Source organism: Dermochelys coriacea, chromosome 15 (assembly GCF_009764565.3).
Source record: "Dermochelys coriacea isolate rDerCor1 chromosome 15, rDerCor1.pri.v4, whole genome shotgun sequence".
Taxonomy (NCBI): domain Eukaryota; kingdom Metazoa; phylum Chordata; order Testudines; family Dermochelyidae; genus Dermochelys; species Dermochelys coriacea.
This window is the reverse complement of record NC_050082.1, coordinates 24,021,628-24,047,924: the sequence shown is the minus strand read 5'-3', so window position 1 is coordinate 24,047,924 and position 26,297 is coordinate 24,021,628. Positions and strand designations below refer to the sequence as shown.

Below are 26,297 nucleotides of genomic sequence, written 5' to 3'. Positions count from 1 at the left end.
CAGCCGCACACAGGGAGATTCTGTTGGCTTTTTCCCAGCAGCCTGGCACTAGGTGTTTGTGTGTCATTCGTTGATCCCTTTCTTGAAGGCAGTTTTTGTACACAGCCATTCCCTGGGATATATCTGAGCTGTTCATGTCCTACCTCAGTGCATAGCTATCACTGACTCATCTCACACCAAGCAGGCTCTCTCCTCGTGTGTGTTACATACCCTCCTAGGGAACTCCATCATGGTTGAGTTCACTTTTCTCTTGATTGATCAAAATATATCAAACCTCATGAATGCCTGTGACAGACCCCCCCACCCCCAGCCAGCGCTCCTCACTTTGGGGCCTTGTTATTCCTAGTCATCAATTAATTCTTAACCCATCTATTTTTAATGTAGTTTGGTTATTTATTCAGGTTCTTTATAGGTTTCTCATACTGGACAATGGTGGTTGTGTGACAAAGTGGGGGATTTTCTCGTTTTTTCCTTGTTTTTTCCAATGGTTTGCATGCAGACGGGGTGGGATGCCATTTCCCTGGGTGTTACTGGTTTAAGGAGGTAATGGGAGAGGGAGTTTGTCGTTACAGAAGATGACAATGGACAAAGGTGGGGCTTTGGGCTGGTGATATCAGATGCCCAGCTGGGAAGCAGGGGGACTCTGGGCTGGAGAGAGGGATCAGGCAGAGCCCACCTGGATTCAGGGAAGACTGGGATGTGCTGTGCTGAGGGAGGCCAGGCCTGAGGGTTTCTTGTTCTGTGTTCAAACGCTCAATAACCCCTCCTGTTTTACGCTGGCTGAATGTCACTCCAGCCTAGAGAGCAGGGTTGCATTATTCCCTCTGGGAGTGAAGGCCCTGGGGGTCCAGAGCGAGTGGACTCCCTGTGAGGGCCCACGGCGAGAAACAGGTATGCTAAGGCTCAGAGAGGTGCATCTCCAGGAGGGGGAGGGGCTTAACCCCCGAGAGAGAGTGGACCCCCAAAAAGGGCTGTCTCACTGAAGGGGGTTTCCCCCCATGGACTGCATGGGGCCAAGAGTGGGCATGATGTGAGAGTCCATGACAGGTTGCCATTAAAAAGCAAGCATTTATCCGATCACAGTCTTGATTGCTACACATTGCACTGTCTTCCCATTCCTGGAACGTAACACTGACGTGAGGGAGGTAATGCAGTACCATAGGTTTCTTTCCAATGGTAACTGCTTGTTGGGGTTGACCATCTTCTTGAAATCCATGCATGGAAATGCTGGCTTCTCCTTATGGGCCCTGATCCTGGAATCAGACCCGCAGGGACTCGAGCTACGATGATCCCCAAAAGCAGCTCTCTCCCCACTTGGAAAATAGAATAGCATCACCACCACCTCTCATTGTAGTTCGCAAGTGCAGAGTCTTGAGAATTACAAATATCCCTGCTGCTGAGTGATGCTGGGTTGACAGCACTGTACCAGAATCCTCTGTACCCAAAGCCAGTACAGAAGAGGCAGTGACAAGGTATGCTTCCCTTGTATCTGCTCCACCAATATGTCTCTGCCTTGACCCCAGAGAAACCATTGAGAGGGGATTCATTCAAGCCTCTCCTGAGATTGCCAACGAGAAAGTCAAGTGTGTCGGCAGATTTTGTAGACAACTGTGCATTAGGATGCGAGAGGAGACCACCGTGCAATTTCCCAAAGGCCACCAGACAGGAATTTCATAGTCACTGCTGACTGGGTGAACCCAGTGAACTTGCAAAGCTCTGCATCCTCCCTTTGTGTCATTCAGCTCACTGGGAACGGCCCTGGTGGGTGGGTGGGTGGGTGGGTGTGGGTGTGCTCAACTCAAGGCTAACAGCAGCTCCACAGGGACAGCTCTGACCATTCAACAAAAAGGCCAGGAGTGAACCAAGGGTCAGAGGCACACAAGTAGTGTGTCAACAGCTTACCCAGTTTCTTAGGATCCATAGTCAGTGGCAGGCCCATGGTGATGGAGCCAACGGGAACTTTTGCATGTTCAGAGCTGTACGGAGTATGGAGCTGAATGGGCACCCCCTAAAACACAAGAGAAAAAGGTCACCGACGGTGTGGGATGCCCTGCTAAGACACTTCCTGAACGGGGCAGTCACCAAGGAGAGGAAGCTCATGGGAAAAGGCCTCCACTGAATGATTACAAAGCCCTTTGCCCAGGAATCAAAACGGGGACCTGGCAGGAAGCTGCTCTCAACAACGTGTGGAAGGATTTTTATTTGGTAAACGTCCATTTCACCGCACACACAAACAGAAGGAAAAAATATTGCCATTGTGAATCAGATCAATTCACAGAGAGGCAAAGAAAGAAAAATGCTGCTTGAGAACTTACTAGAGTTTGATTTAAGGATATTTGCTTTGTAGTTATTGACAGATGATGCTAACAATTGTGTTTTAACGGTCACAAAGCTTTAACTTTTTGAATCTCAGTGTCTGGGGTCATTAAATAATTGTCTGATCCCTACGTAATTAACTGCAACTGTGAACATTTACAATCGACAAAAACTGAAAACAATGCTTAAAAATAAACACTGATATTATCCATCAAAATTATAAAACAACAACAATCTAATTCTGGCAAGCCTGCTCTTTGCCAACAGAGAGGTCTCTTTCCTCGAATCCTTGGGAGTACCATGGCACTGGGATAGCATCTTACCTGGGAAATGGAGCCGATGGGGCGCTCCAGAACAGATGGGTGTTTGGTGGAAGAGATGAGAGGGGGAGGATTGGAGATGTTGGACAATCTTTGTAGCCCAGACCGAGAGCTCTCATGGAAAGTTAATGGGATTGGGTGCGCTATTGACAAAACAAACATTATTACGGACTGATGGTTATTTGTATCAGAGAGACAGAGACCAGGGGACACCAAACGGAAACAGAGACAGAGACCAGGTACAGAGATTCTGTAGGTTGATTGGTGGTTGTAACTGTAGCTTTTTTGGCACTGCAGCCATTAATCCTGTCCATCTCCCATTGCATTCTGGGATCTGCTGTTTCCACACACGGCATCTCTGTGTTATAGATGGGATTGGCTGCTCCACGCTAGGCAAATCAGACGGGGTTGCTAGCCTCCTGGCATGATGCCTTTGAATGGCAAACTTTCAGCAGCTTTCCCAATCAGGAAGAAAATGTCTGCATGAATTTACTAAATGAGGTGACTGACACAAGAACCATTGGACCTTTTAGGCCATGCACCCCCAGTGGCTAAACCAAACTGGCTCCCCCTAGTGCGTGCAGACCCCTGAAGAAGAATGCAAGCCTATGCTCACCTGGCAGGTTATACTGAAACACATGTGACTCAGCGTGTGGGGAGGTTTTGATCACATCCCTAGAGGACACTTGGTACGGCAGCATGGGGGGCCAGCACGACGTGGCAATCTGCTCTCCGGTTAGCTTCTGTCCTTCTGCAAGGGATGAGAAAGGCACTGGTTTTTCTGCAAGGAGAAAGAGAACTGATCAGCTTGCCACACACATGAACTCACACACACAGCTTTGCAAATCAGCAAGATCTTACAGAGACCTGCAAAGGGAAACAACAAATGGGGCTCCTTTCCTTTGGTTAGGGCTTGCCTTACAGCAAGACAAGTCAGGGTGTGACTCTGCAGTGCACCTGCTTGCTGCCACCAACTCATCCTGTGGACGCAGCTAGCACACAGTGAATGCCCCAGAGCATAGCTTAGCAGAAGTACACCATGCTGCATTCCAAGGCTTTCGTTGCCCACATGAAACCCTACCGCAGGGTAAGTCTGAGGATCGGAGTGTCTCAGTCCAACTTGTTGCGCAGTAACTCGCTGTGTAGACAAGCCCACAGGGCGCATGAAGGAGGCCTGAAAAGTGCCCAAGTCATTTCTGAAAACGGGACCTAGATACTTCTGGAAATTTTACCTTAAGGCCCCACTTCAACAAAGCATATAAGCATGTGCTTAATTTTAAGCATCCACGCATTCAAAAAAAGAGTTATCTAGCCAAGATTCTGTACTATGCTGTGTAAAAGGAAGGCGCTTTAGCAGTACCAGACCTCACTACAGCTCCGACTCTGCTATTAAAGCTTTGCAGACAAGTGGGATGAGATGCACGGCTAGCAAAGGGCCCATTATTAGGAATAATACAGAAAAGGCTCATTAACACTTGGTGTGCTCAGGAGCTGGGAGACTTAATCCTGTGCCCCTCACACAGTGATGAAAAGAATCCAGCAGCAGCAAGTCTATGTACATATCCAAGCACAGAGACTCTTGGGGAATGTTTGCACTGCAAGGGTAGGTGGGACTGATAGCTCTGGGTAGGCATACCTGTGCTGGATTTAATTGAGCTAGCGTGGGTAACCATAGCAGTGAAGACGTGGCAGCCTGGGCTTTAGAGCGAGCTACAAGCCTGCCAGGACTCAGATTGTAAGCATGCACCAGGGTCCGTGCTGTGTCTTCACTGCTCCTTACCCACACCGTCTGGATTAAAGCCAGCACGGGTATGACCACCCAACTACAGTTACACCTTAAACTGGAGTGGAGATGTACCCTCAGATTCCAGAGGGGGTGGTGTAAGGGGCTAAGCCTCAGGGTTAACACACCCAGATTCCCCATTTCACATCTCAAACGGATCAATTCACCCTCCCAGGGCAGCTGAATTGGAGCACCCCACGCTAGTCACTGTGAGGATCTTAGGAGAAATCCTTGAAAACGAAGTCCCTGTCATGTTCTCCATGTGGACATTGAAGATCCCATGGCACTTCCCACAAGAGGAGGGCATTTGTCCTGAGACACAAGCTCTCCTCCATCCCAGCTGCCGAGAGGTGTGTTGCGCACCAACTGGCTGCTGTGCTGTATGCCAGAGGCAGCTGCCTTGCACGGGTGGCATCTGTGTATCGTACAGCTGGGCGAAGATGCTCTGTAATCCCAAGATACTATTGGCCAAGCGCACGTGCACCCTGAGGCAGCATGGAGCTCTTGGAAAAGTGGTTCCTCCTCCCCTGGGAGCTGTTCCCGCACACATTCCGCTATGAAATCTATGAGATGTGGTCAGTTGATTATTGACCCCACATTAAAGGTAACTATAACTCAGCCAGCTTTTGATAAAATAGCACTTATCCTGGGAAGAGTTCCTATGGCCATTTGTCAAGTCCCTGAAACCAGAGCGGAGAAGTCAGCGTTTATATCATCCATCACCCAAATTAATACTTTTGGCTTCCAATCTCCAGAAAGGCTAAGTGAAACGAGTGACTAAACCAACAGAAAACACATTGCTGGCTTTAAAACTGCCCCAAGATAGTCAAAAATAGGCGTGATGGCCACTCGGTGATGAGGGAAAGGATCCATCTGTCTGAGAGCATGCTCCAAATGGACAGGCCGCGACCCCCAGCCCCACACCAGAGCAGCACTGTCAAAGCACCTTAGGAGGAGTGTCTTGTCAACTGCTGGAAATGGCCCACCTTGATTATCACCACTAAAGGTTTTCTTCCTCCCTTCCTCCCTCCCCCTCCCGCTGGTAATAGCTCATCTTAAGTGATCACTCTCCTTAGTGTGTATGATAAAACCCATTGTTTCATGTTCTCTGTGTGTGTATATAAATCTCCCCACTGTATTTTTCACTGAAAGCATCCGATGCAGTGAGCTGTAGGTCACGAAAGCTTATGCTCAAATGAATTTGTTAGTCTCTAAGGTGCCACAAGTCCTCCTTTTCTTTTAGGAGGAGATACTAAACTGGCCGGGCTCCAGACAGATACAGCCCCAGCCAAAGGTCTGCAAGGGGCAGCCAACGCCTTGGCCAGGATGTGATGCTTGTGTCCAAGACAGTGCTTTGAATCAGTTCCAGGGTGGTGCGAAACTTGTCTGTCTCTGGAGAAGTTGCAACAGTTCACGCTCTCTTATCAGGCAGGGCCATGCCAATCTGATCACAGCTTTCTGGGGAGCAGGAACAGCTGCTCTTGCTGCAAGACCAGCCCTCTGCTAGGATCACTCCACTTCCTCTGTAGCAGCACAATGAATGTACCCAGGGCCTGGTCTTCACAGCAATTCAGAGTCCAGATGGATGCCTGGTGCACGGTTACTTTAACAGAACATTCAAAGGAGGCTCCCGATATTCTTACCATAAAAGGAGAGAGGAGGGATGCTCCCTTCCTCCCACCCCTTTCACTGCTTTGCCCTGACGGACTGGTTCCCTTGCTGCCTTCCAAACCTGCTGCTGGTGCCTTTCCCTCTCCAGTTCAGAGCCAGGCTTGAGCCACTGGATGAAATGCTAGTGCCATCCAAGTCAATGGCAAAAGTCCCACTGGCTTCAAAGGGGCACGGATTCCACCCCTCTGCTCAGCTGTGTCTGTATGTGAACTAGCCCAAACGCCAGAGGGAGCTGGGTTCTGACCCAGGGCCAATCATTTACTGAATGTTGATGGGAATGCCATGCAGTTCTCCAGCTCACACTGGTATCTTGGATGTGTGACTGCTTCAAAACTCCGTCTCTGGGCACACAGGATATTGAGGGCACAGTATGGTGAGCAAACCCCTGAGAGTCAAGACCTGCCATCTCCTTTCACCTCTCTGCCTAAGCTTCCCTATCTGTGCACTGGGGAATAATACGCACGCACGGTGCAATTAAGACAGGTTTCAGAGTAGCAGCCGTGTTAGTCTGTATTCGCAAAAAGAAAAGGAGTACTTGTGGCACCTTAGAGACTAACAAATTTATTTGAGCATAAGCTTTCGTGAGAAGTGAGCTGTAGCTCACGAAAGCTTATGCTCAAATAAATTTGTTAGTCTCTAAGGTGCCACAAGTACTCCTTTTCTTTTTACAGTGCAATTAGTTGAACTAATCTCTGCAGCAAGCTTGGAGGATTCAAGGTGCTAGGTGTGTGTCACCAGCAGTGCTGGCACAGCACTCTAAGCCAGGTGCTTTGCAGACAGCAGAGCTGCATAAACCTGCATTGATGTCACGTCTGGACCTTAACAAAGGAGCCATCAGATTGCAGAGTTTAAAGGTTATTCTGAAACCTGATATTTCACATCCTGGTCTACCCACTTCCACATGGCATGGTGAGCCTCCCTCTTTCCTCGCTGCTCTTGGGTCCTGAAATCAGAGCAGAAGATCAGCTGGTGCAAAAGCCGGTGGGAAGATGAACCAAGCATCCCAGTGTAGTGGGAGCCCATAGAGGAACAATCCGTTGGGGTTCCAGGCTAGAAGGAGCTGTCGTAAGTGCTGGTTCTGCCACGAGACTCGACAGGAAGCTGAGCTGTGCGAGACGGGCTACCCTGTATAGTGATGTGTTACAGCAGAAGCGTAGCCCTGATCACTTGCACTGGAGCGTAACTGAGTCTGGGTAATGAACATACGAAAGTGAGAGTGGAGAAGGCAGGATAGGACAAGCTGGAGAGTCTGCATGAGACAAGTATCAATCATGTGACTTATTGGAGTATCAAATTCCTTCAAGGTGAACAGCTATCTTCCTTACATTCAGATTGTTTTATTGTGCTGTGGCCAGTCTGTATGGCTATGCATGCTGTTATTTATTATCGTGCAGAAAGCCAGCTGGCTGAGCAGCAGCAATCAGCTCTCCTAGGAAGTAACTCATTTTGCAACACTACTCTTCGTCTAACCTTTGGGCCAGCACACCACATATCAGCTTTGGGAAACCTTGGCTGACAGAAGTTGAACTAGCGTAGTTGCTCTTGTGACCCAACTTTTCAGCAACAATGGAGATCAAATTCCAACAAATTCAAGCTAATTGGTGTATTTTTTTCCTCCATTCTCTTGCATGAGAGTGTGAAATTCCACGGCTGCAAACAAAATTCTTCTGTCCGGCTGCAAACAAAATATGGTGCTTACATCCCCAATGCCTAGATTTGCTACCTTACAGATGGACGTCCTCTAGGACAAAGGCACCGAAAGTCATGATGTTTGCGTTGCCATGCCCCAAAGATGCAGCCACACATGGCAATGGCATTTCAGCCCATCCAATGCACCATCAGCCCACAAAAATAACCACGGAGAGCAACCTCCCCCCTCCCCAACAACCTCAAATATCACCTGACAAGGGGATTCTCTCTCTAAGGATCTGAGGCAAACCATTTCCTGTGAGTAACATTCATCAACTCTGTCATAACCTGCATGATATGGGGACTGCTGTTGCCTACTCAGGGCAGGGCTAAGCACACCGCACTCACAGGCCAGGGAGATCCTGGTGAGGTACTGGCTTGACAGCACTGGATAGATGGGATCTCGATTGCTGAAATGTTGAGGTGATTGCAATGGTCTCTTCCTCTAGTGGCTGGGGGTCTGGGAAGAAGGTACAAGCACGGGGGAGGAAGGGGGGAGGGCATGCGTTTGGTTAGCTGATGGCCACAGTGCCTGTTGCTGTACCATCACAACTTACAGACCTTCCCCTGCGAGGTGCCGAGCTGCCTTTGTTCTAACTGCACTTAACATGTCGCAGGTTCCGGCCAGCCTCAAAACTGACCACGCCCAAACCTTCATCAAGGTGCACAGGTTTAAAGAGCACATGCCAGACCAACATACAGACTTCTGACGGGAACCAGCTTTGAAATTACAAACAGCATCAGCAAGGGTGCCCAGTTCTCCCTAACCACGGCCCCCAGGGGACCAATGCTCACAATGTGCTCTGGTGGGAAGCTCTGAATCCTTCGTTAGCGCTATCCCAAGGGGACGGCATTGAGAACCTTTACAGGAAGCTTTGGGCTGCGAGTCACAGCAGGAGTATTGATTTTAAATGAAAGAACGGCCCCCACCGAGCATTAAAAGCATTCTTTATAAGGAGCAAACAAGGTAGAAAAGAGCGACTGAACCCAGTGCCCTGGCGCGCCTCCAGGTCCTCTACTCTCCAAAAGGCAACCTTCCCATCCTCAGCTTTCGACGTTCTACCAGGATTTGCTGCAGGTTCAATGAGACACGATGCACTTCCTAATGAACACGGCCAATTAGCCATGCCAACATGATTCTGCTCCGCCATGCTATCAGCCTTTAAAGCTAGCTTCCACCTGCAATAGGACCCCTGTCCCCGCTCTGTGAAATCATGCGCAGGTGCATCTTACCTTCTTTGTCACCCACAGCTGGGCTCCTGCTCTTTCCCCTGGGGCTGCTGCTCGGCTGCTGCTCCTGCTCAGTGTGCTGTTGGTGCTGCGGCTGCTTGCTCTGGGCCACGTCATCCCGGGCAGATTCATGGGCTTTAGTGATCTGCTGCTGGTAGAGGGCCAAGGCGTGGTGAGGCACCTGAGGCTTCATGCTTCCGCTCTGTAACGTCCCGTCTGGGAATCCCTCGGAAATCTGCAGTGGGAGCAGAAAGAATGGGATGGGAGAAGCAGGACATATTGTGCCAGCTATTGTTAACTTCCACAGCCGAGTCTGCAAGGAGGTTTCACTCCAAAAACGAGACAAGACCTTGGCTCCTTTTTGGGGAGCTTTTCTCCCACCTTTGCAGACACTCCGCTCAGCTCCCCAGGTGGGCTCCCAGGGATTCTAACCAAGCCACTGCCCTTCCTAGCACAGGCAGTAAACAAGAGAGAGTGAGGCAGCATGTTTATCTTTTGCCACAAGGCTAGCGTCCTGTTTGGGAAATGTTACAGGGGAACCTCTGATTTGGCTTGTCTAAGGAATGTAATCGCTAGCCTAGGACTGGCAGCCTAGAAGTGGTTTCAATACTATGCACCGATCTCAAGTCCTGGCACAGAGATGTCTGGAATGACGATGTGAACTTTTTGTTTGTAATGCCCTCTTTGGATCACCAAAGTACAACGGGATTTTGGCCACGTCCCACTCTGCAAACATTGCTCCTTGGCCACTATTTTGAGTCTGGTGAAGAATAACTAGGTTGCTTTTTATTTTTACTTCATTGTGAAGGCACCAGCAACAATGATCAGCGTGGAGAATGTACCTTCTTGTGGGGAGCTGCTGCTGAATAGCTAAGCAGGGGGAGCACAGAGAAGATTTTGGTGGGACCAGCCAGAACGGCACCTCTCTCTCTCCTGTTAGGTGAATTTACTGATTTCAGTGACCCCAGTGGAATTCCAGAGTAGCTCATCAACAGAGTTGCTCTGGACTTGATGGTGTAACTGACATCACAATCTGGTCCTTAACATTCTGAGATAAAGGAAAACACTGGGCTGTGAAAGGTGTGTATGGCTGGGGTTTCTCCCCCGGGCCTCCAACTAAGGAAGGAAATGGCTGTACAGCAATGAAAAGGTTTCTTATAAAGAAACTCATGATACAATTGAACGTCTCTGGGGGAACTCTCTCAGAAATCAGGAAGGAGTTGTCTATAGAGAACCCAGTGAGAGCACGCCACATGGCTCCCAAATGCCCTTTGCACAGCACGCACAGAGAACCGTGCCCGACACCCCAGTGCTATCACCCATCCATGGAGAAACACACCTGGCCCATGCATGAGCACAATCAAGCACAGATGCCCACTCCCAAACTCATTCACTCACACCGTTCCCGGTGCAAACAGATTGGAAACCCGCACTGTCCTCCTCAACAGATGCCCACATGAGAACACGCATGCACACACAGAGGCAGGAACCCAGGCCCAAGCGCGCACACCCACGCCCAAGCATGCACAAGGCAAACTTTTGCTTGGTGCCCTCAGTCCCAGGGTTTTAAAAACACCACGGGATGCAGAACTTGGAGGGGAATGAGCCACTTTCCTGGGACCAGGTGACGAGGGTCTTCCGTCCGGTACTTACAATGGGGGGGATAGCAGCAGCTCTCTGCTTCAGCTGCTTCAGGTCCAATGGTTTCTGAGGTGAAGAGTTCAGCCTGGCATCGGTGGCCGCGTTGAGGAGGCTGGGCCTCGGAGACAGCAGCCTGCACACAGACACATGTCATAAGGAGCCACGTACTTCCCACCTCCACAGGCGAGGACGCACCGATGCCCGCACAGCCTGTGCTGGGAGGAGGCGAGGAATCTTAATTACGACTCTAGAGGTCAGCGTCCTCACCAGCACACCAAGAAGAAGCCGGTCACACCGATGCATGTCGGTCCGTGTGCGCGTCACCCACTGGGGAGCGCACGTTACGGGTCCCCCCTCAGAGCCTGAGCCACAGCGGAGGAGAGTGCTACTGTCCCAGCTGGGGAGCGCTGGCTTTTCAGCTCAAGCTCCAGCAGCTCATTCTTTTAGCTCTGGAGGTCCCCAGGGCGTCAGCCAGGACAGCAGCCGTCCCTTGTACAATATACTTTGTATATTCCTGGTTAGCGCCTCCCATACCTCCCAAAGTGTCTCAGTATTGGGCACCTGCAAGGGTCTGCTTGCTGAATAGACCATGCTTCAAGGAGCCACTGCTCGCCTTGTTGCATCAGCAAGGAGCAGCATCGACTGGCCTGGTACCTGGAGTTCTTACTCGCTAGACCTTAATCTATAATCAGTGATAAAATAGCACAAGTCTCGGACCATCCTACTCTGAAACAGGATGCATACAGCGGTATGGCTAACTACTACTGCACTGAGAGCACTGGCCAGGATAGAGCACCGACCTTTGGAGATAACAGAGCACTGTTATCATGGAGCGCAGCATAGCACAGCTTATGACAGCCAGAGCTACTCGGCCATGGAGTGCAGCTGCAGCGGGAAAGGCAGGGCAGGACAGGGAGCTGGGATTACACAGCTACAGAAGAGGAAAAGCGGGCCGATTCCCGCCTGCCTTGCTCAGAAGGGTACGACTCCAGTGGGACCCCTGGCATAAGTACGAAGAGCAGGATTTGGCTCAATGGGCCTGATTACTCTTTCACGTACCCAAGAGTAAATCAGGAGTAATGCCAATGAAGCCACTGCATTACCCTGGAGTGAGCCCAGGGACAAATCAGGGCCAACACAGGATGCCAGTTAGTTACAAAGTCAGGGTGCTTGATTCTGATCTCGTATGGGACTCCAGATTTCACCAGCATGTGTGAAATCACAAGCAGGCCCAGGGCTGGAGATCTCTCTTACAGCGAGATAGCCAAAGTTTGCGTGCAGATTCAATACAACTGAGTGGTGTGAGGAACTAAGTGATCTGGCCTAGTCAAACAGGATCTCATCAGGTTCACAGGACAAGCCGGTGCATTCTGAGGGCATTTCCTGTCTGGGCCGGCCACTCTGCAACCAGTTGGCTATCAAGCCAACTCTCTCGACTACATAATAACTCACTGGTAAGAGCCAAAAGCGAAGAACAATCCTTGCACAATGTGCTGGGCTGGATGCTCCCTGCCTGAGAGCAAGAGACAATGAAGCTGCCCCCTGCACTAAGGCATGGTTCCCAAACCTAGCCACTCAGCAGAAGATCTGGCTAGAGCTGCCAGGAATGATTTATCTCAGGTGTGTGTCTGAGTGGGCTCCCACCTCCTCCAGTGCCCCCAATCTCCAGATCTTTGGGTCAATCCTTCAGAAGCTGGCTCATTGCCACATTGGTGCACCTGAGCTTCCCTAAGGCTGCTGGGTGGTCCTGGCTGCATCTGAGTCACATTTGGCCTGGCCTGGCCTCCTCTCCTTCAGGCCCTGCTCTGCTTCCCTTCTCCCACATGCTGCTGCTCCTCCGGGCTGGGCACCCTGGGAAATCCCAGGGTGGGTCTGTCTCTCTGTGTGCATGTGATTACCCAGAGGAGGGGGAGGAAGGGAACAGGAGCGGGGAGGAAGGCAGAGCTCATGCGGGGGAGGCTGAAATCAGGCTGTCTTCAGTGTACAACCCCAAAGGGGGGAGAAAACTTTCTCTCGCTTGAGGCTGGCCAAGAGGCTGCAGTGAAGGATACACCAGTGCTGTCCTCCAGCCAAACACACTGCTTCCCAGCCCCCGCGCCGAGCTGCCTTCTTCACCTGGGGAGCTGCTGCCTGTGTTAGTGAATGGCCTGGACACTGGCTCGTACCCCAGGGTCTGTATTCACTGGGCCGGCAGGCTGCGCGGGGCGCTGAACCCCTCCATAGCTAGCTGCAGTTCCACGCGCCAGTGCAACAGAGCAATGCAACGCAGACTCGGCGACAGACCCGCCATTGGCCTCAGCGGAAGCAGAATGACAGGGTTTGTTCCGCAGGGCAGCTGCTAACTTACATGGCTCCCCAGTATTGTTTAGCTCATTCACCGCTTTTTAGCTTCCAAGCCGAACCCTCCTAGTACCCCTGGGGAGGGGGGAAGGCTCACCCCAGAGAGGGGCCGGGACTTGCCCTAGGGAGTCAGAGCTCCTGGCTCCCAGCCTAGTGCTCAGACCACTGGACCAGGCCTCTCTCTGACCCTTGTCTTCTCTCTCTCCCAACTACCAGCTAGTGAAGCAGTCTGGAGTTTTAAGGTTTACAGTCTGCTCTGTTTATCGGAGCTGCGAGCTGACTGCTCTTTTCAGTCTATAAATTTCAAGGTCATTCTGTGTTCAACCTTGGATGACAAACAAGTCCGGCGAGGCCATGTGAGGGGAATAAATATATCTTTGTGCTGTGTGCCCATCCTCCTTTCCCCGCCCCTTGCCCTAGCTCCATTCCCGCCCCACCAATCCTTCTCCTGCAGCAGATTCTAGTTACACGGCAGGACCTGCAAAATGCACAGCCTTGGATTCCCCCCAGGAGCCTGGCCCAGGAGCTCTCTGAGGAGGAAACGAGAAGAGGGGCGGCTAATCAGAACCGTCGTGGGAATAAATGCGCAGCATCTGCCTGCTGCGGTGTATCGAAAGCTAGAAGCTCGACTGCTGTGGAAATGTAAAAGGATACATACCCCAGGGGGCCTATGCCCCACAACGGCCATGCAAAGCCATTGACGGGTGTAGGTAAGGGACTGACTGGTGCAAACTCTGGCCAGGATTTTCAAACGACCAGTGATTTTGGGGACTTCAGTTTTTGGCTGCCCAACCTGAGACACCCTGATTTTCAGGCTGGGCCAGGCACCCGCCCCATCTTTCCTTCTGGCCCCTGCAAGGCAGCTCTGGCTGAGCATCCAAATAGCTGGTCGCTTTTGGAAACTTTGGCCTCATTCTTTTTTAAAACAAAAACAAAAACACCCCCCCACTCTTTTCCCACAAAATCAAATTCCATTTCTTTCCTAGCAAATGTAGCTTCCAGATGCACTGATGCCAGGGCCATCTCCACCCAGCTTCCACTGGCTGGGAAGAGCTCGCTGTACCTCCAACGCGGGCTGCCAGGTCACATTAGACACAAACTCTGCCAAGCAGGCAACTCATCAAAATCCACAGTGCGAGCACAGTCCCCTCACTAATGAACAGGCCGACTGACTGGCGAACCGTCTGGGAACGAGGACTGGGTTGCACTACACATGAGCGCTGCTGAAGGCACAGCACTGATTTCGGTCACAGACCTTTCAGAGGCAGTTCTAGTGATGTTAAAATGCAGGGCCGGATTCTGACAGCTTTGCTCACGTTCAGCAGCATTTTACTCCACAAATGGCCTCACTGGACAGCTAGCTCAGTGGCCTGATTTTCTATAGTACTGAGAATCCAGCAGTTCCCATCTACATACAGACAGACCTGGCCAGCTCCTCAGCTGGTGGGAAGCAGTGCAGTTACTCAACAGGAGCTGCTTTACATCAGCTGAGGATCTGGCCCCAGATCCTCGTGTGCCTGAAGTGGCTTTAGAAGCCCAAATTTAGGCACTTGGGTTTTAAAAAGTCTTAACTGAACCCTCTGAGCCTTGCCTTCCCCGTCAGTCAAATGAGGCAAACAATACCTGCCTCACCACGGTGCTGGGAGGCTGAGGTAATTAAGGTTTGTAAAGCAGTTGGAGAGCCTCAGATTCATATTGTTACAATGTCTGTAAATTACATAAACTGCCAATTGACTGAAACGAACACGTGCGTACAGCTCTACTTGCTGGGAAAGCAACAGATATCACTTTACTGTGTAAACCACCTGCCCATAAACCGGGCTCTGGAAATTTACACAGCTAATCTGCATGTGTGTGACGTGGAGAATGACATCTCCAGGACACTAACTTACACACACACACACACAACCTTCCATTGTTAATTTTGGGTCTCCCAAACCATGCTCTAGACATTGACAACCGAGCCCCGAAGAGCTGAGCGATGGAAAAATCAGGGAGGAAGGTTTATGCAGGGTCCCTTTGGATCTCTTGCCTGATTCAGCACCACGGAAGGGGGGATGAACATTGGCTGGGTGCACACATACCCCAGGAAAAGGACAAGATGGAAGACTAAACTGTAAAAGTGTGACATGTGGATCCATATGAAGAGTTTCATCACGGTGCCATTTCTCATTCTACTGCAGAGACGCCCCCACAAATACTAATCCACACGCTGCAGTAAGCAGTGTTGGGCATCAGTGTAGTAAATCCAAATTCCTCCTCAAACCTTTCAAATACTTAGCCTAATGGCTCGGTGCAAAAAGTCAAGAGGCCTACAAACAGTTGCAGAACTGGCCCCGTTTTCCCTGCAGTGCTGCCAGGGAGCAGGCGTTAGGTACTTGGGTAGCAATGTAACAGTGGTTGGCACCATGTCTCCTGGGCACATAACTACCAAGCACAGGTGGTAAGTGCCTTCCTGTAACTTTTACAACTCAGTCTCCTGGTTTCTCTGCTAGCTGTAAACTTGCAATGGCTAAATCCGCACAGCATCACACATTCATTTACGTCTAGGGTGACCGACAGCTGAACTTCGCCATTGGCATGGCTAGCGGCCTTTTTAAAGAGATATATATGAAGATAATTATCTGTATTTTTAACTCTGGAGAGTTAAAGCTGTGATTACCTTCACCCTGGCCTGCCACTGAGTCGCACGACCTGCAAAACGATGGAGGGCAGCCAACGCAGCTGTCCCTAAGCATCACTCCTCCAATCCGGTCCTCCCCTGTCCCTCCTCATCCTTCAGAGCTACCCCAACCCCCCCTGAAGGAGAAAGCAAAACACTTTAAACCACTGAATGCACTTGTAACTGAAGCAGAGAGCAAAGAGGGAGAAAACAGCTTCCAGCATCCCAGCAGACAAAACTCCGTGTGTGCAGGTGTTTGCATACACATGCGTGTGTACACACACACACACACACACACACACACACAGCACCCAGAGAAGATGGCTAGGTTCTTCACCAATCCAAAGTAAAGATAAGAGCTGAGGGCTCATCTCCACAGGAAAGCCACATCGGGTATAAGTCAAGGTGCGCCTTCAAACTGATAAGAGGGGATGTTGACTGAGTAGGACTGCAGAAAGCATGCACTGAGCGAGCTAGTACCAGCACCAGTAGCAGTGAAGCTGCAGCACATGGGCTACCTGCTCAAGTACCTACCCAGGGGCTGGGGTGTGCACGGTACAGGCTGCACCGAAGCCCATCGCGCCACGGCTTCACTGCTACCTTCTCACGCCATCTTCTAAAGCAAAGCCTTTCCACAGGTATAGACATCTGACTGCAGAGTAGCTAATCTAGTAAGACGCCCCCTGCTGACAGTCACTCTGGTAGAAGAGGGATTGCCCAGTTCAGCTGGGATGCTTTCTAAAGACTAAAGAAGCTAATTGTATCCCAGAGTAAGAGCGTGTCCACATGGGGAGTTATACCAGTATAATTAAACTGGTCTAGATGTACTGGTATAACTGGCCAAACTTTCCCAGACAGCCAATCCCTGAATCCCTGCAATATCCCATATTTCAGCACAATGGCTGCTAAGCGGAGTGGCACAAGGCCCCCCCCAAGGGAAGCCTGTTTAATGTTTAATGTCCCTGAAAACTGATATTTGTTTGCCAGGGCAGATATGTGCTGCCTCTGGGGGGAGCCTGGGATAAAGCGCGGTTCACAAGCCCGTTCCCTCGACTGGCTCCGGGAAGCTGATAAATGCTGCTGTTGTTGTGGTGTGAAGCTGGGTTAACAGTCAACCTGAGCGCTGCCCTCCCCCTTTCTCACGGGGATTAGTATGGGGTTTGGGGGGAGGAGGGAGGCTGGGCTCCTTCCTCTGTCTAAAGGAGAAAACAACCAATTCAAACAGGCCTGAACTCTGCGGCAGGAAAGCCAAGAGCGACAGGGCCAGCCTCACAGCACTGTCAGAGTCGCCTCAGGCAGCATGGCCAGGATTCACCCGCAGCCCCATCTCTTAGCAGCTTTGCAGCAGAATCTGCCGTTCCCACAGGAAGTACCAACAGCATCTTTGACTCTATTCTGCGAACTGTGCTCACAACTGCTCGCTAATAACCTCACCATGTTCCATGCAAATGCAGCAGCAAAGCTTAAAGAGCTTGTGTCTCCTTCAAGTACACGCTGGAGAGGGCAGGCTCATCAAGGGGAACTTGTTGCTTTCCCATTCTTTGGGCCAGCCAGGCTATTAGCTCTCAGTACCAGCTTCCTAGCCCTGAACCACATGCCCCTTTGTCGTGGGGTGGCTGCCCAATTCTGATAGGCAGGGGGTTAAAAGGGGCCAAGCTAGGCTAATTGGGAAAGCAGCCACAGGTATGGCCAGCTCAATTAGGGCCCACCTGGCCCTGATAAGAGGGCTGGGGGCCAGAAGCTGGAGGAGTCTCACTGTAGCCCTGGAGTGGCTGCCTGGGAGCAAAGTACCTGAAACAGAACAGTGCTGGGGAAGGGCAAAGGGGAGCTGGGGAGCTCCAGCCTGGTAAACCCCCAGGCTGCAGGCCTTGGTAAAGGCCCAGAAAGGTACTGGGGCTGCCGAGATACAGCCTGGGAATAGGCAAAGGCAGCTGGTCCAATGATGAGTGGCCATTACAGACTGCAGTCTGCCCCAGTGAATGGGGGGCTGGATGACAACTGGCAGTAGCCACTGAGGTAAGGTGGGATTAGAGGGCTGGGGGTTTCCCTGGGAGAGGAGACGCAGAGAGTGGGGGAACTGCTGGGGCAGAACTCCAGAGTAAGGGGCACCGGGGTCTGGTAGGGGCACGGGGGCCTGAGGCAGGTGAGCCACCGGCCAGCAGAGAGTGCTCTGAGCTGGAATCAAGTTAATTCTCAGGACAACCAGCAGGAGGCGCCCAACGGTGAGTCTCACTTTGCTACACCCCTGCATCCTGCTTTGCTGTCAACCTGGCTTCCCCTCCCCCACAAACCAGTTCCCCACGGGGAGTTGGGACACCTCCCTGGCTCTGTGTATGTGGGGGGGACGACTCCCATCGCCGGGGGGCCCCTCCCCAAAAGCAATTCCACACAAGAGGAGGGGAGGGAACCGAGATGGCTCCCACTCACCCATAGAACCGACCGCTGCTGAGGGAGGGCAGAAGGGACCAGTGATGGAAAATCAATTTTAGAATTTGTTTTTATAAATTACATCTTTCAAGGAGGCTGGGGATTGAGGAATCGGTTGGCTTGGAGGAGGGCAAGTGGGAACGGGGCGGGGGGCGGGTACAGTTGCTAGAATGCCGCCTCATCCAGAAGTCTGGCCACACCCCTGAAAATCCTGAATATTCACCTCCTTGCTAATCTAAAACAACCTGCAGCTGCTTCCCTGTCTCCACATGCAGCCCCAAGTTATCATAGAACATCAGGGTTGGAAGGGACCTCAGGAGGGCATCTAGTCCGACCCCCTGCTCAAAGCAGGACCAATCCCCAACTAAATCATCCCAGCCAGGGCTTTGTCAAGCCTGACCTTAAAAACCTCTAAGGAAGGAGTTTCCACCACCTCGCTAGGTAACACATTCCAGTGCTTTACCATTCCAATGAAAAAGTTTTTCTTACTATACAACCTAAACCTCCCACACTGCAACTTGAGACCATTACTCCTTGTTCTGTCATCTGCTCCCACTGAGAACAGTCTAGATCCATCCTTTTTGGAACCCCCTTTCAGGTAGTTGAAAGCAGCTATCAAATCCCCCCTCATTCTTCTCTTCTGCAGACTAAACAATCCCAGTTCCCTCAGCCTCTCCTCATAAATCATGTGCTCCAGCCCCCTAATCATTTGTGTTGCTCTTCGCTGGACTCTTTCCAATTTTTCCACATCCTTCTTGTAGTGTGGGGCCCAAAACTGGATGCAATACTCCAGATGAGGCCTCACCCATGTCAAATAGAGAGGAATGATCATGTCCCTCGATCTGCTGACAATGCCCCTACTTATACAGCTCAAAATGCCATTAGCCTTCTTGGTAACAAGGGCACACTGTGTCACGGGAGGAGCCATGTCTCCATTTCCCCAGTGTCTACGGGGGGAAGTACAGGAGATTCCATTAAAAGTCCGATCACACTCATCATGGCAGAGGCGTAGAGAGTTGCAGCACGTGTGGGCCGGTGACTTGCCCTGCTTTCCTCACGGATAATTAACTTCTAGATGTTTAAATGCCTCTCTCCACCCCAGGAACAATTCAGACCCCAGTCCCCTCTCCATGCTGTAAGTGAGAGATCAAAGCAGCTCCTTCCCTGCAAACAGGACGCAGCCACTGAAGGAGAAACTGCCCACTGGCCCTTACTGAAATTGAGTCTATGCAATAAGCCACAAATCCCAGGTCACAAGAGCCTGCCAGCGATAGAGGACAGGAGAGTATTGCAGCCAGTAACCTCTGTCTTACTCCTGTCCACAGTCATCTATCGTGGGTCTGTGACACAGCAGGGCAGCATGGTGCCCTTTATTCCACTTTCCCTTCAGAAGCTGTTGCCAGCACAAGGTTCAAAGACACAGGCATTAAAGAGCTTTCGACAAGGGCTGGCCCGATGAGAATGGGGATGGCAGGCATTAGAGATGGGAACTACTTACTTGGTCAGCAAATGCACTCATTGCTAGTTCAGGATAAAGACCTAATTAATAAAAATGCTTTCTCTCCCCCCCTTTACTTCTGTCGCCCCCCTCCATCTTAGGGGGCCCAAACATCAGTTAATTATGCCTGTCAAGCTCACTGTGAGGGAGGCAAGCCTTATCATCATCCCCATTTTATAGATAGGGAAATATAGGCCCGGAGAGGTGAGGTGATTTGCCCAAGGTCATACAGTGTGTCAGAGGCAGAGCTGGGAGAAGCGCCCAGGAGTGTGGAGCTTTCTGCTCTGTGCCTTAGGCCCCCAATCACTTCCGCACACCCTCACCCAGAGCAGCATCATACTCCGCAAATGGTTTCGCTGATTTCTGTGGAGTGGGTGCACCTCAGCCTGAGCAAGGCTGGCACGATCAGCTTCTGTATGGTAGGCATGAAGGAGACAGGGCTATGGGACCGCGGAAGGACCCCACGGGATCTAGCCTTGCCTCCTGGCTCCAGCCACGGCCGATGACTGGCACTTCCCAGGAAAGACCTCATCAGTCATGCACCCCTGACGCTGGCCCATCACTGTACTTCGGAGAAAGAGTTCCCCAGCCACAGCACGAGCTGCCGACATCACACAGCCTGAGACACGACCTCCCCTGCAAGAGGCGTGCCAGCCACACAGCTGCCAAGGCTCCCACGGGCAGGGAGGTTATCCGGCCCCTTTGGCAAACCCGCTTTGCCGGCTCTGCTCCCCAGGCACCTCTTCTTACCTGTTTTTGTCCACGGCGTCCTGCTCGTCCATCTCATCCGCGCTGCAGGTGGCGCTGGAGTCGCTGTCAGGGTTGAGCCCGGCGGCTTTGCCTGGTTTATGACTCTCCTTCTTCTCAGCTTTGGGCGTCGCCTCTTCTCCCGCTGCGCTACTGACGCTCTCCGTTTTCTTGTCGCTCTCCTTGTCTCTCTCCGGGGAGTCCTTGGTCTCCTCCTCTTTGATCTCGCTCTTGCAGGGCTCCTCGCTGGGCTTCTCCTCTGGCTCCTCTGTTTTCACCACGTCTACCACCAGCTCCTCCTGCGGCTTCTCCTCACTGCTGGCTGGCTCGGCAGCTGTCTCCTGAGGCTGTGGGGTGGTGGTAGCAGTGGGATTAGCTGCAGTAGCAGCATCAGCATCCTCTGCCTTGAGGGCAGGTTCTGCACCGGAGTCTCGCCCAGGCGTGGGCTTGGGCCCATTCTCTCCACTTTCTTTGGCTTCAGGCCTCGGCGAGGGAACGCTCTCGGTATCCGAGCTGTGATTTACTGCAGCTGAAAGGAAATCAAACCAGAATCAATTTCTATGGCGTTCGTTACTACGCCATAGACATCTAATACACAAACATGAGGCAGACACAAGAAGGAAGGTACTTCCCCAGCTTTGGGAAACACTTTCGTTCCCTACGAAAGGCCAAATTCTCTTCCCAGTTACGCTGGAGTAACCACACTGGGGAAGCAGGATGCACCAGTGTCAACTGGCAGCAAGAATGGAGCCCTACATTTGGAAATCACCAGTTTCAACGTCCCACCTGAAGCAGACAACAGCATATGGTTTGTCATTTTCCCCCTCTCCTTCTCCAGCATCCAGCACATTACATTACAGCACATTCAATTCAGCAACGGCCTAGAGGGACCCGAGTGCCAGGGGTGGGGGGCGAAAATGATTTCAGAGCTTCCATCAGTTGGGTTTAGGCTTTGGGTGGCTGGGATCTGAACCATTATATCTGATTTCCCCATATTTCAGAGTAATAGCCACAGGCCTGGCACATTCCCGGATCACTATTCTTAAATGTTAAGAAACAAAAATGGACACTGCCTTGATCTTATCTAGCGCTTTTCATCAGTAGATCTCACAGTGCTTTACAAAGGAGGGCAGCATCATTAGCTCCCTTTTACGTCTGGGGAAACTGGGGCCTGAAGTGCTTTGCCTGAGATCATCCAGCAGACTAATGGCAGGGCTGGGAACAGACCTCAGCTCTCCTGAGTTCCAGTCCAGTGCTTTAACAGCAGGCCAATGGGAATCCCCATCGCAATGCAGTTATGGATTATACACAAACCCCCAAGACGAAGTGGGATTTTACCGTGCATTTCACTGAGACATTTGTGGCCAAATTTTCAGCACCCAGTAGCTCCCATGGAGAATCTCTTCTCCCCCAACTCACACACTTCCCTTCCCTCCACAGGGAGCTATGGGAGCTGAAAATCTGGCCTGTACATGTCCCATTCATGTTGCTTTCCCCTGTCCCAGCTGGAGAACACCAGACAGACAGGACTGTGTTTGGGAGTAAAACAAGGTGAACGCATCAAATCCCCATCTCCCATATGCTGTTTGTTAGGGTCACTCGCTTTCAGTCTGGAACCAGCAGCCCCAGCCTGTCCCCCCAAAAGCACTCCCTTCAGGTCTAGCTCCTGCCAGGCTCCCACTCTAGCTGCGTGGGACGGGGACACCCGCTCAGCCTCCTGGCTACTTTCCTCATCTCTTCTGCACTCCCCCCTCAATGATGCTGTGGTCTGACCTTCTCCCTACCTGCCCCATACAGGAGCAAACATGGAATGTCTCAGGAGTCTCCTGTTCCCGCTACTCCACATAAAAATGTCGACCTACCCAGTCTCTGAACTGAACAGCAAAGTGCTGGGATCCCCACACCATCCATGACACATCAAGGACAGAAAGAAGCATGCTCCTCTCTCTGCCTAGGCTGAGTGCATCCTGTAGGCTGGGTGCCATTCAAATAACGGAGCCCAGCCTTAACAACTAAGGGACGGGGTCATGAATCCAAGAGCCAGAACCCTGCGTCTAAAACCAGGCAGGCGGGAGCCGTCTGTTGGCCCTATGAACCAATGACAACATTTAAAATCGCTCCCTTCACTCTTCTTTGCATCGTTCTCAAAATTCCAACCAGCCCTCGTCAAGGCATCGGGGCCAGTTCCAGTCTGATCAAGGCCTAAGCTCTCAAAGCTCCAACCTCTCTGCTTGCCTCCCAGGACTGCATCATTGTGACTATGGATACCAGCCTTCCCCATCCCACGACCCAGCCACGAAGAAATCCATGGCAGCAGAAGGAGCCTTCCACGCGTTTTTGTTTAGCAGCCAATACGAAAAGAAAGGAGATCAGGGTCAGCCGGAGGAAAAATATCCCAGAGTTTCAGGACAGGTTAATGATTAAGCATCCAGGATCATCCCCAAATCTATGGGAAATGGCTTCCTCCCGAGCTGAAAACACTCACGTCTAGATGCAGGGAGGCGTTTCAGAGCAGAGACGGTTTTTGTTTCTTTGGCCCAAAGGGAGGAATATTTGGAATGACCTGTGCCTTGGCAAGATGGCCTGCAACTCCTTCAGGGACTTCCTGACCCAAGGGAAAGGGTGTGCTCTATCGGTGGGAGTTGAGGGCTCCCAGAATATCTCAAAATGTCAGAGGTGTAGGGTCAAGATGAACTTGCTTTGGGATTTAAGGGCAGGGTCCTCCCCCTCAATACAGTAGGATGGGAGGGAAGGTGGAATTCCTTCCAGACACAGATAGTTATCGGTCTGCAAGGCTTTCAAGTTATATCCAAAATGGATGGACACAGAGGAACAGTATTCTGATAGCTTTATGTCTGAGCACATCCAAAGTATTCCACTTTCTTGGCAGAAAAATGCCCCAAGGCCAATAGGAATTTCAGCCTTCCCTGATGTTTATTTACTTATAATAAATCAGTGAAACACAGTCACCCAAGGACTATGGGCCAGGAATTTACAGTATTTAGGCCGGACAGAGATTTATGGTGTATTTGGCGAAAGCCTCGCTCAGAAATGCACCCGCTTCCCTTCCCAAAGGGAAACGCGGTCTGCTGAGGCCGAAAAGATGTCTGCAGAGATTTCACCTCTGGTTCAACCAGGCTTTAGATTTCCATGTGTTCGTTCCCAATATCGCGAGCCTGAGGAGCTGAATCACGAATGAGTTGTGCACGGATGGTGAGGTGCACGCTATAGTTAGTGATCAGGCGTGGCTTTGCTACAAGAGCCCCATTCACAGGAGCATTAGGTGAGCCATACGTACACTTTGCACTCGCAAACCAGGTCGTCCGGACACCGACAATTAATCGCGCAACAGATTTATCCAAAGCCCTCCCCTCCGGTAGGTATTCATTACACCAAAATGCATCCCCAAATGTCACAGGGAAGCCAGACAAACTGCTCAAGCATACTGCTGTTCTGATATTTCTGCTCCTGTGACATTTCATCCACTTGGCTTACAGCTTTGTTCAGCTCAGTAGCCCACTTCAGAAATATAGTCCCACCTGCCTCACAGGATGAAGAAGAGATGAGAATTGAAGCCGTAATAATGTAAAGCTTCTAAGCGTGTCAAGAGATCTGTCTTCAAGTCTTTAATCTTAAAACACATGGTTTTACTCTGAATAGCTCTCACAAAGAGCAAGAACCACATCTTACACCAGGTCTGTGAGTCACAGATCACCCAGCACAGATTTACCTGGAACCTGCCTTATCGTGATTCACTTTCAACAATGACTAGAAAAGATTTGCCATTTCCAGTCCCATTAGCCTGGTCTCCAAGGCCAGGACTCAGCATGGTGTCAGCGCTGCTGGTTAAGTTATTAAATTACTTTGACAAAAGTCAAATGGGACCATTGCCGTAAATTACACACATTTTCCCAAACTCGTGGTTGAGGTTTCTGAGCCACAAATAGCTAAAACTGTTACTTTCGGTTGGCTTCCTTTCTTCTGCTCAAATGGGAGTGTGGAAATTGCCTGCCTATGCAGGCAATGCAGAGGTGGGCTGACCCTGTGGCTTAGCAGCTACTGAACGTGCTGCTGCCCCGAAGAAGGACGACTTTCCGAAGCAGAAGCCACGGGGTGTTTGTTGTTTAGGTCAGGAAATTCATAAAAGCGATGCCCTGGAGAAAACGGGGCAGTCTTGGCTCTCCCAGCCCTCCTGTTGATTCACTCGTGGGGGATCAGAGTCAGCAAAGCACTTCAAGCTGGGCTTAACTTAAAGCATGTGAGTAAGACCCCTCCCGATTCAGCAAAGCACTTAATTTAAGAACATGCTTATGCCTGGTGCTCGAATGCTTTGGTGACTCATAGTCTGGAAGCCTGGGGCAGTGGATAGGGTAGTGACGCTTACTTTGCCTTATGACTACCCCTACCCACCCCACCCCGGCATCTGCTTTCCAACCCTCTCGCCTCACTGGGGGTCATGCAGCGTTAACAGGCCTTTATTTAAAAGGAAACTCAATCTGAGTTACAGAAGTCTAGAGGTGTGCAAGGCCTAGCGACGTGGGGACTGGAGGCCGATCACAGTGCAGACTCTTCACTAGGGTGATGGAAAACCTAAGGATATGCAAGATGACACCCTTGACCAGCCCAGAGATGCCCAGTGCTAAGGGAGGGGGGCTCAAGGGATCGGTCACAGGATACAGGGTTTTGTCCCTATGAGGGTGGCAATGATAATTTGGGCCAGGAGCAGTAGTGGCTGAAAGTGAAACTAACAAAAATTCTATCCCCCAAAACGGCACCAACTGAGTTCCTGGTAGGTCACCTAAGAGAGAGGCCAAAGCATAAATGGGCTGTGGAAATAAACCACCTGTCTGCGGGTAATCCCTCTGGAGCTAGGCAGCGGGGGAAGACTGGTGCTGTCCGCGCTCTCCCACTCCTGGAGACATACGGACTGGAGCTGCCAATCAAACCCCTATCAAAACAACCCCCACCTCAGCCTGAGGGCATCCTGGCTATCAGCTGACCAGGATAGGGAGCTTCATGGCCTCCACAAATAAATCAGATCGGAGCTGTGACTGAGGACAGTCCCAGCGACCGACTGTGAAACCTGGAGGAGCCAGAAATGTCAGTGCTTCCGTTTCTCCGGTGTGGTGTGAAAGTGTCGCCCTCGCATAGCCTGCGGGTGCCAGAGCCTCAGCATGACTCCTCCCGCCCGGGAGATACGCTCGCCAGGGAGACCCATGGAAGCACTGACATTTGCAGGGCAAAAACGCCTCTCCTGCCTCCTCCCCTGGCAGGAAAGAGCAGCTCGGCTGCAGCCCAGGGTCCAGGGATGAAGCAAACAAACCCGAGCCAATTCCCCCCAGGACCTCGCCCCTCAAATGTCTCACCTTCCGCCTCCTCGGCCATCTCCTCTTCATTGCCGCTTGTCCCCGATACCTCCATCTCCTCGTCCTCTGCCATGGGAGGGAAGGCAGCTTCTTCATTTTGAATGGCAGGGGCTTTCTTCTTCTTCCGCCTTGCGTTCCTCTCTTTCTCCTACGGGAGAAACAGTCAAGGGTTGAAGACTAAGCCCTCGACAGTAACCAAAGGCAGAGTTCAGCCTGCAGGGCCAGTGCTTTTCCTGGATTCCTCAATGGGAAGGAAGTAAGAGGCTACATAAAACACTGCGTATTCTTGATTCTCTTTACCCCCTTATCGCTCCTGGACCTTAGTGACTGCACCGCAGAAGGGCAGACTTCATGAAATGACAGAAAGAGCAACTTTAATGCCATCCTTACTGTGAGTGGTGCCTCCCACCTTGGGACTACTCACAGAGTAATGTCCTACTCAGTGAGAGTTAGGGTGGAAGCCCCTGTTCTAGAGTTGGCATACACATGCAGAGTACCAGCCCTCTAAGTTTCCCAACGAAACTTTTACTAATTGAGTGGCACGCCATCCTTAGGAGGCTGTCGGGAGAGGGAGAGGCTAACAAGAAACCATTCCTCTTTGCACAAT

At 51.2% G+C, this 26,297-nt stretch overlaps 1 protein-coding gene across 39 annotated transcripts in view; it reads right to left on the bottom strand.

Annotated features, from left to right (window-relative positions):
* NCOR2 (nuclear receptor corepressor 2) overlaps positions 1-26,297 on the bottom strand; it is a 419,584-nt gene that overhangs the window by 59,083 nt on the left and 334,204 nt on the right. For 36 of the 39 annotated variants that reach the window (XM_038372887.1, XM_043497676.1, XM_043497682.1 and 33 more), the window contains 7 exons: positions 25,691-25,838; positions 20,328-20,853; positions 10,663-10,783; positions 9,013-9,244; positions 3,253-3,417; positions 2,640-2,779; positions 1,903-2,008 (listed from right to left, as the gene is read on the bottom strand). In XM_038372887.1, the coding sequence (XP_038228815.1) occupies positions 1,903-2,008; positions 2,640-2,779; positions 3,253-3,417; positions 9,013-9,244; positions 10,663-10,783; positions 20,328-20,853; positions 25,691-25,838 (1,438 nt within the window). The remainder of the gene's footprint in view (positions 1-1,902; positions 2,009-2,639; positions 2,780-3,252; positions 3,418-9,012; positions 9,245-10,662; positions 10,784-20,327; positions 20,854-25,690; positions 25,839-26,297) is intronic. The other 3 variants (XM_043497692.1, XM_043497713.1, XM_043497700.1) reach the window with 1 other exon arrangement.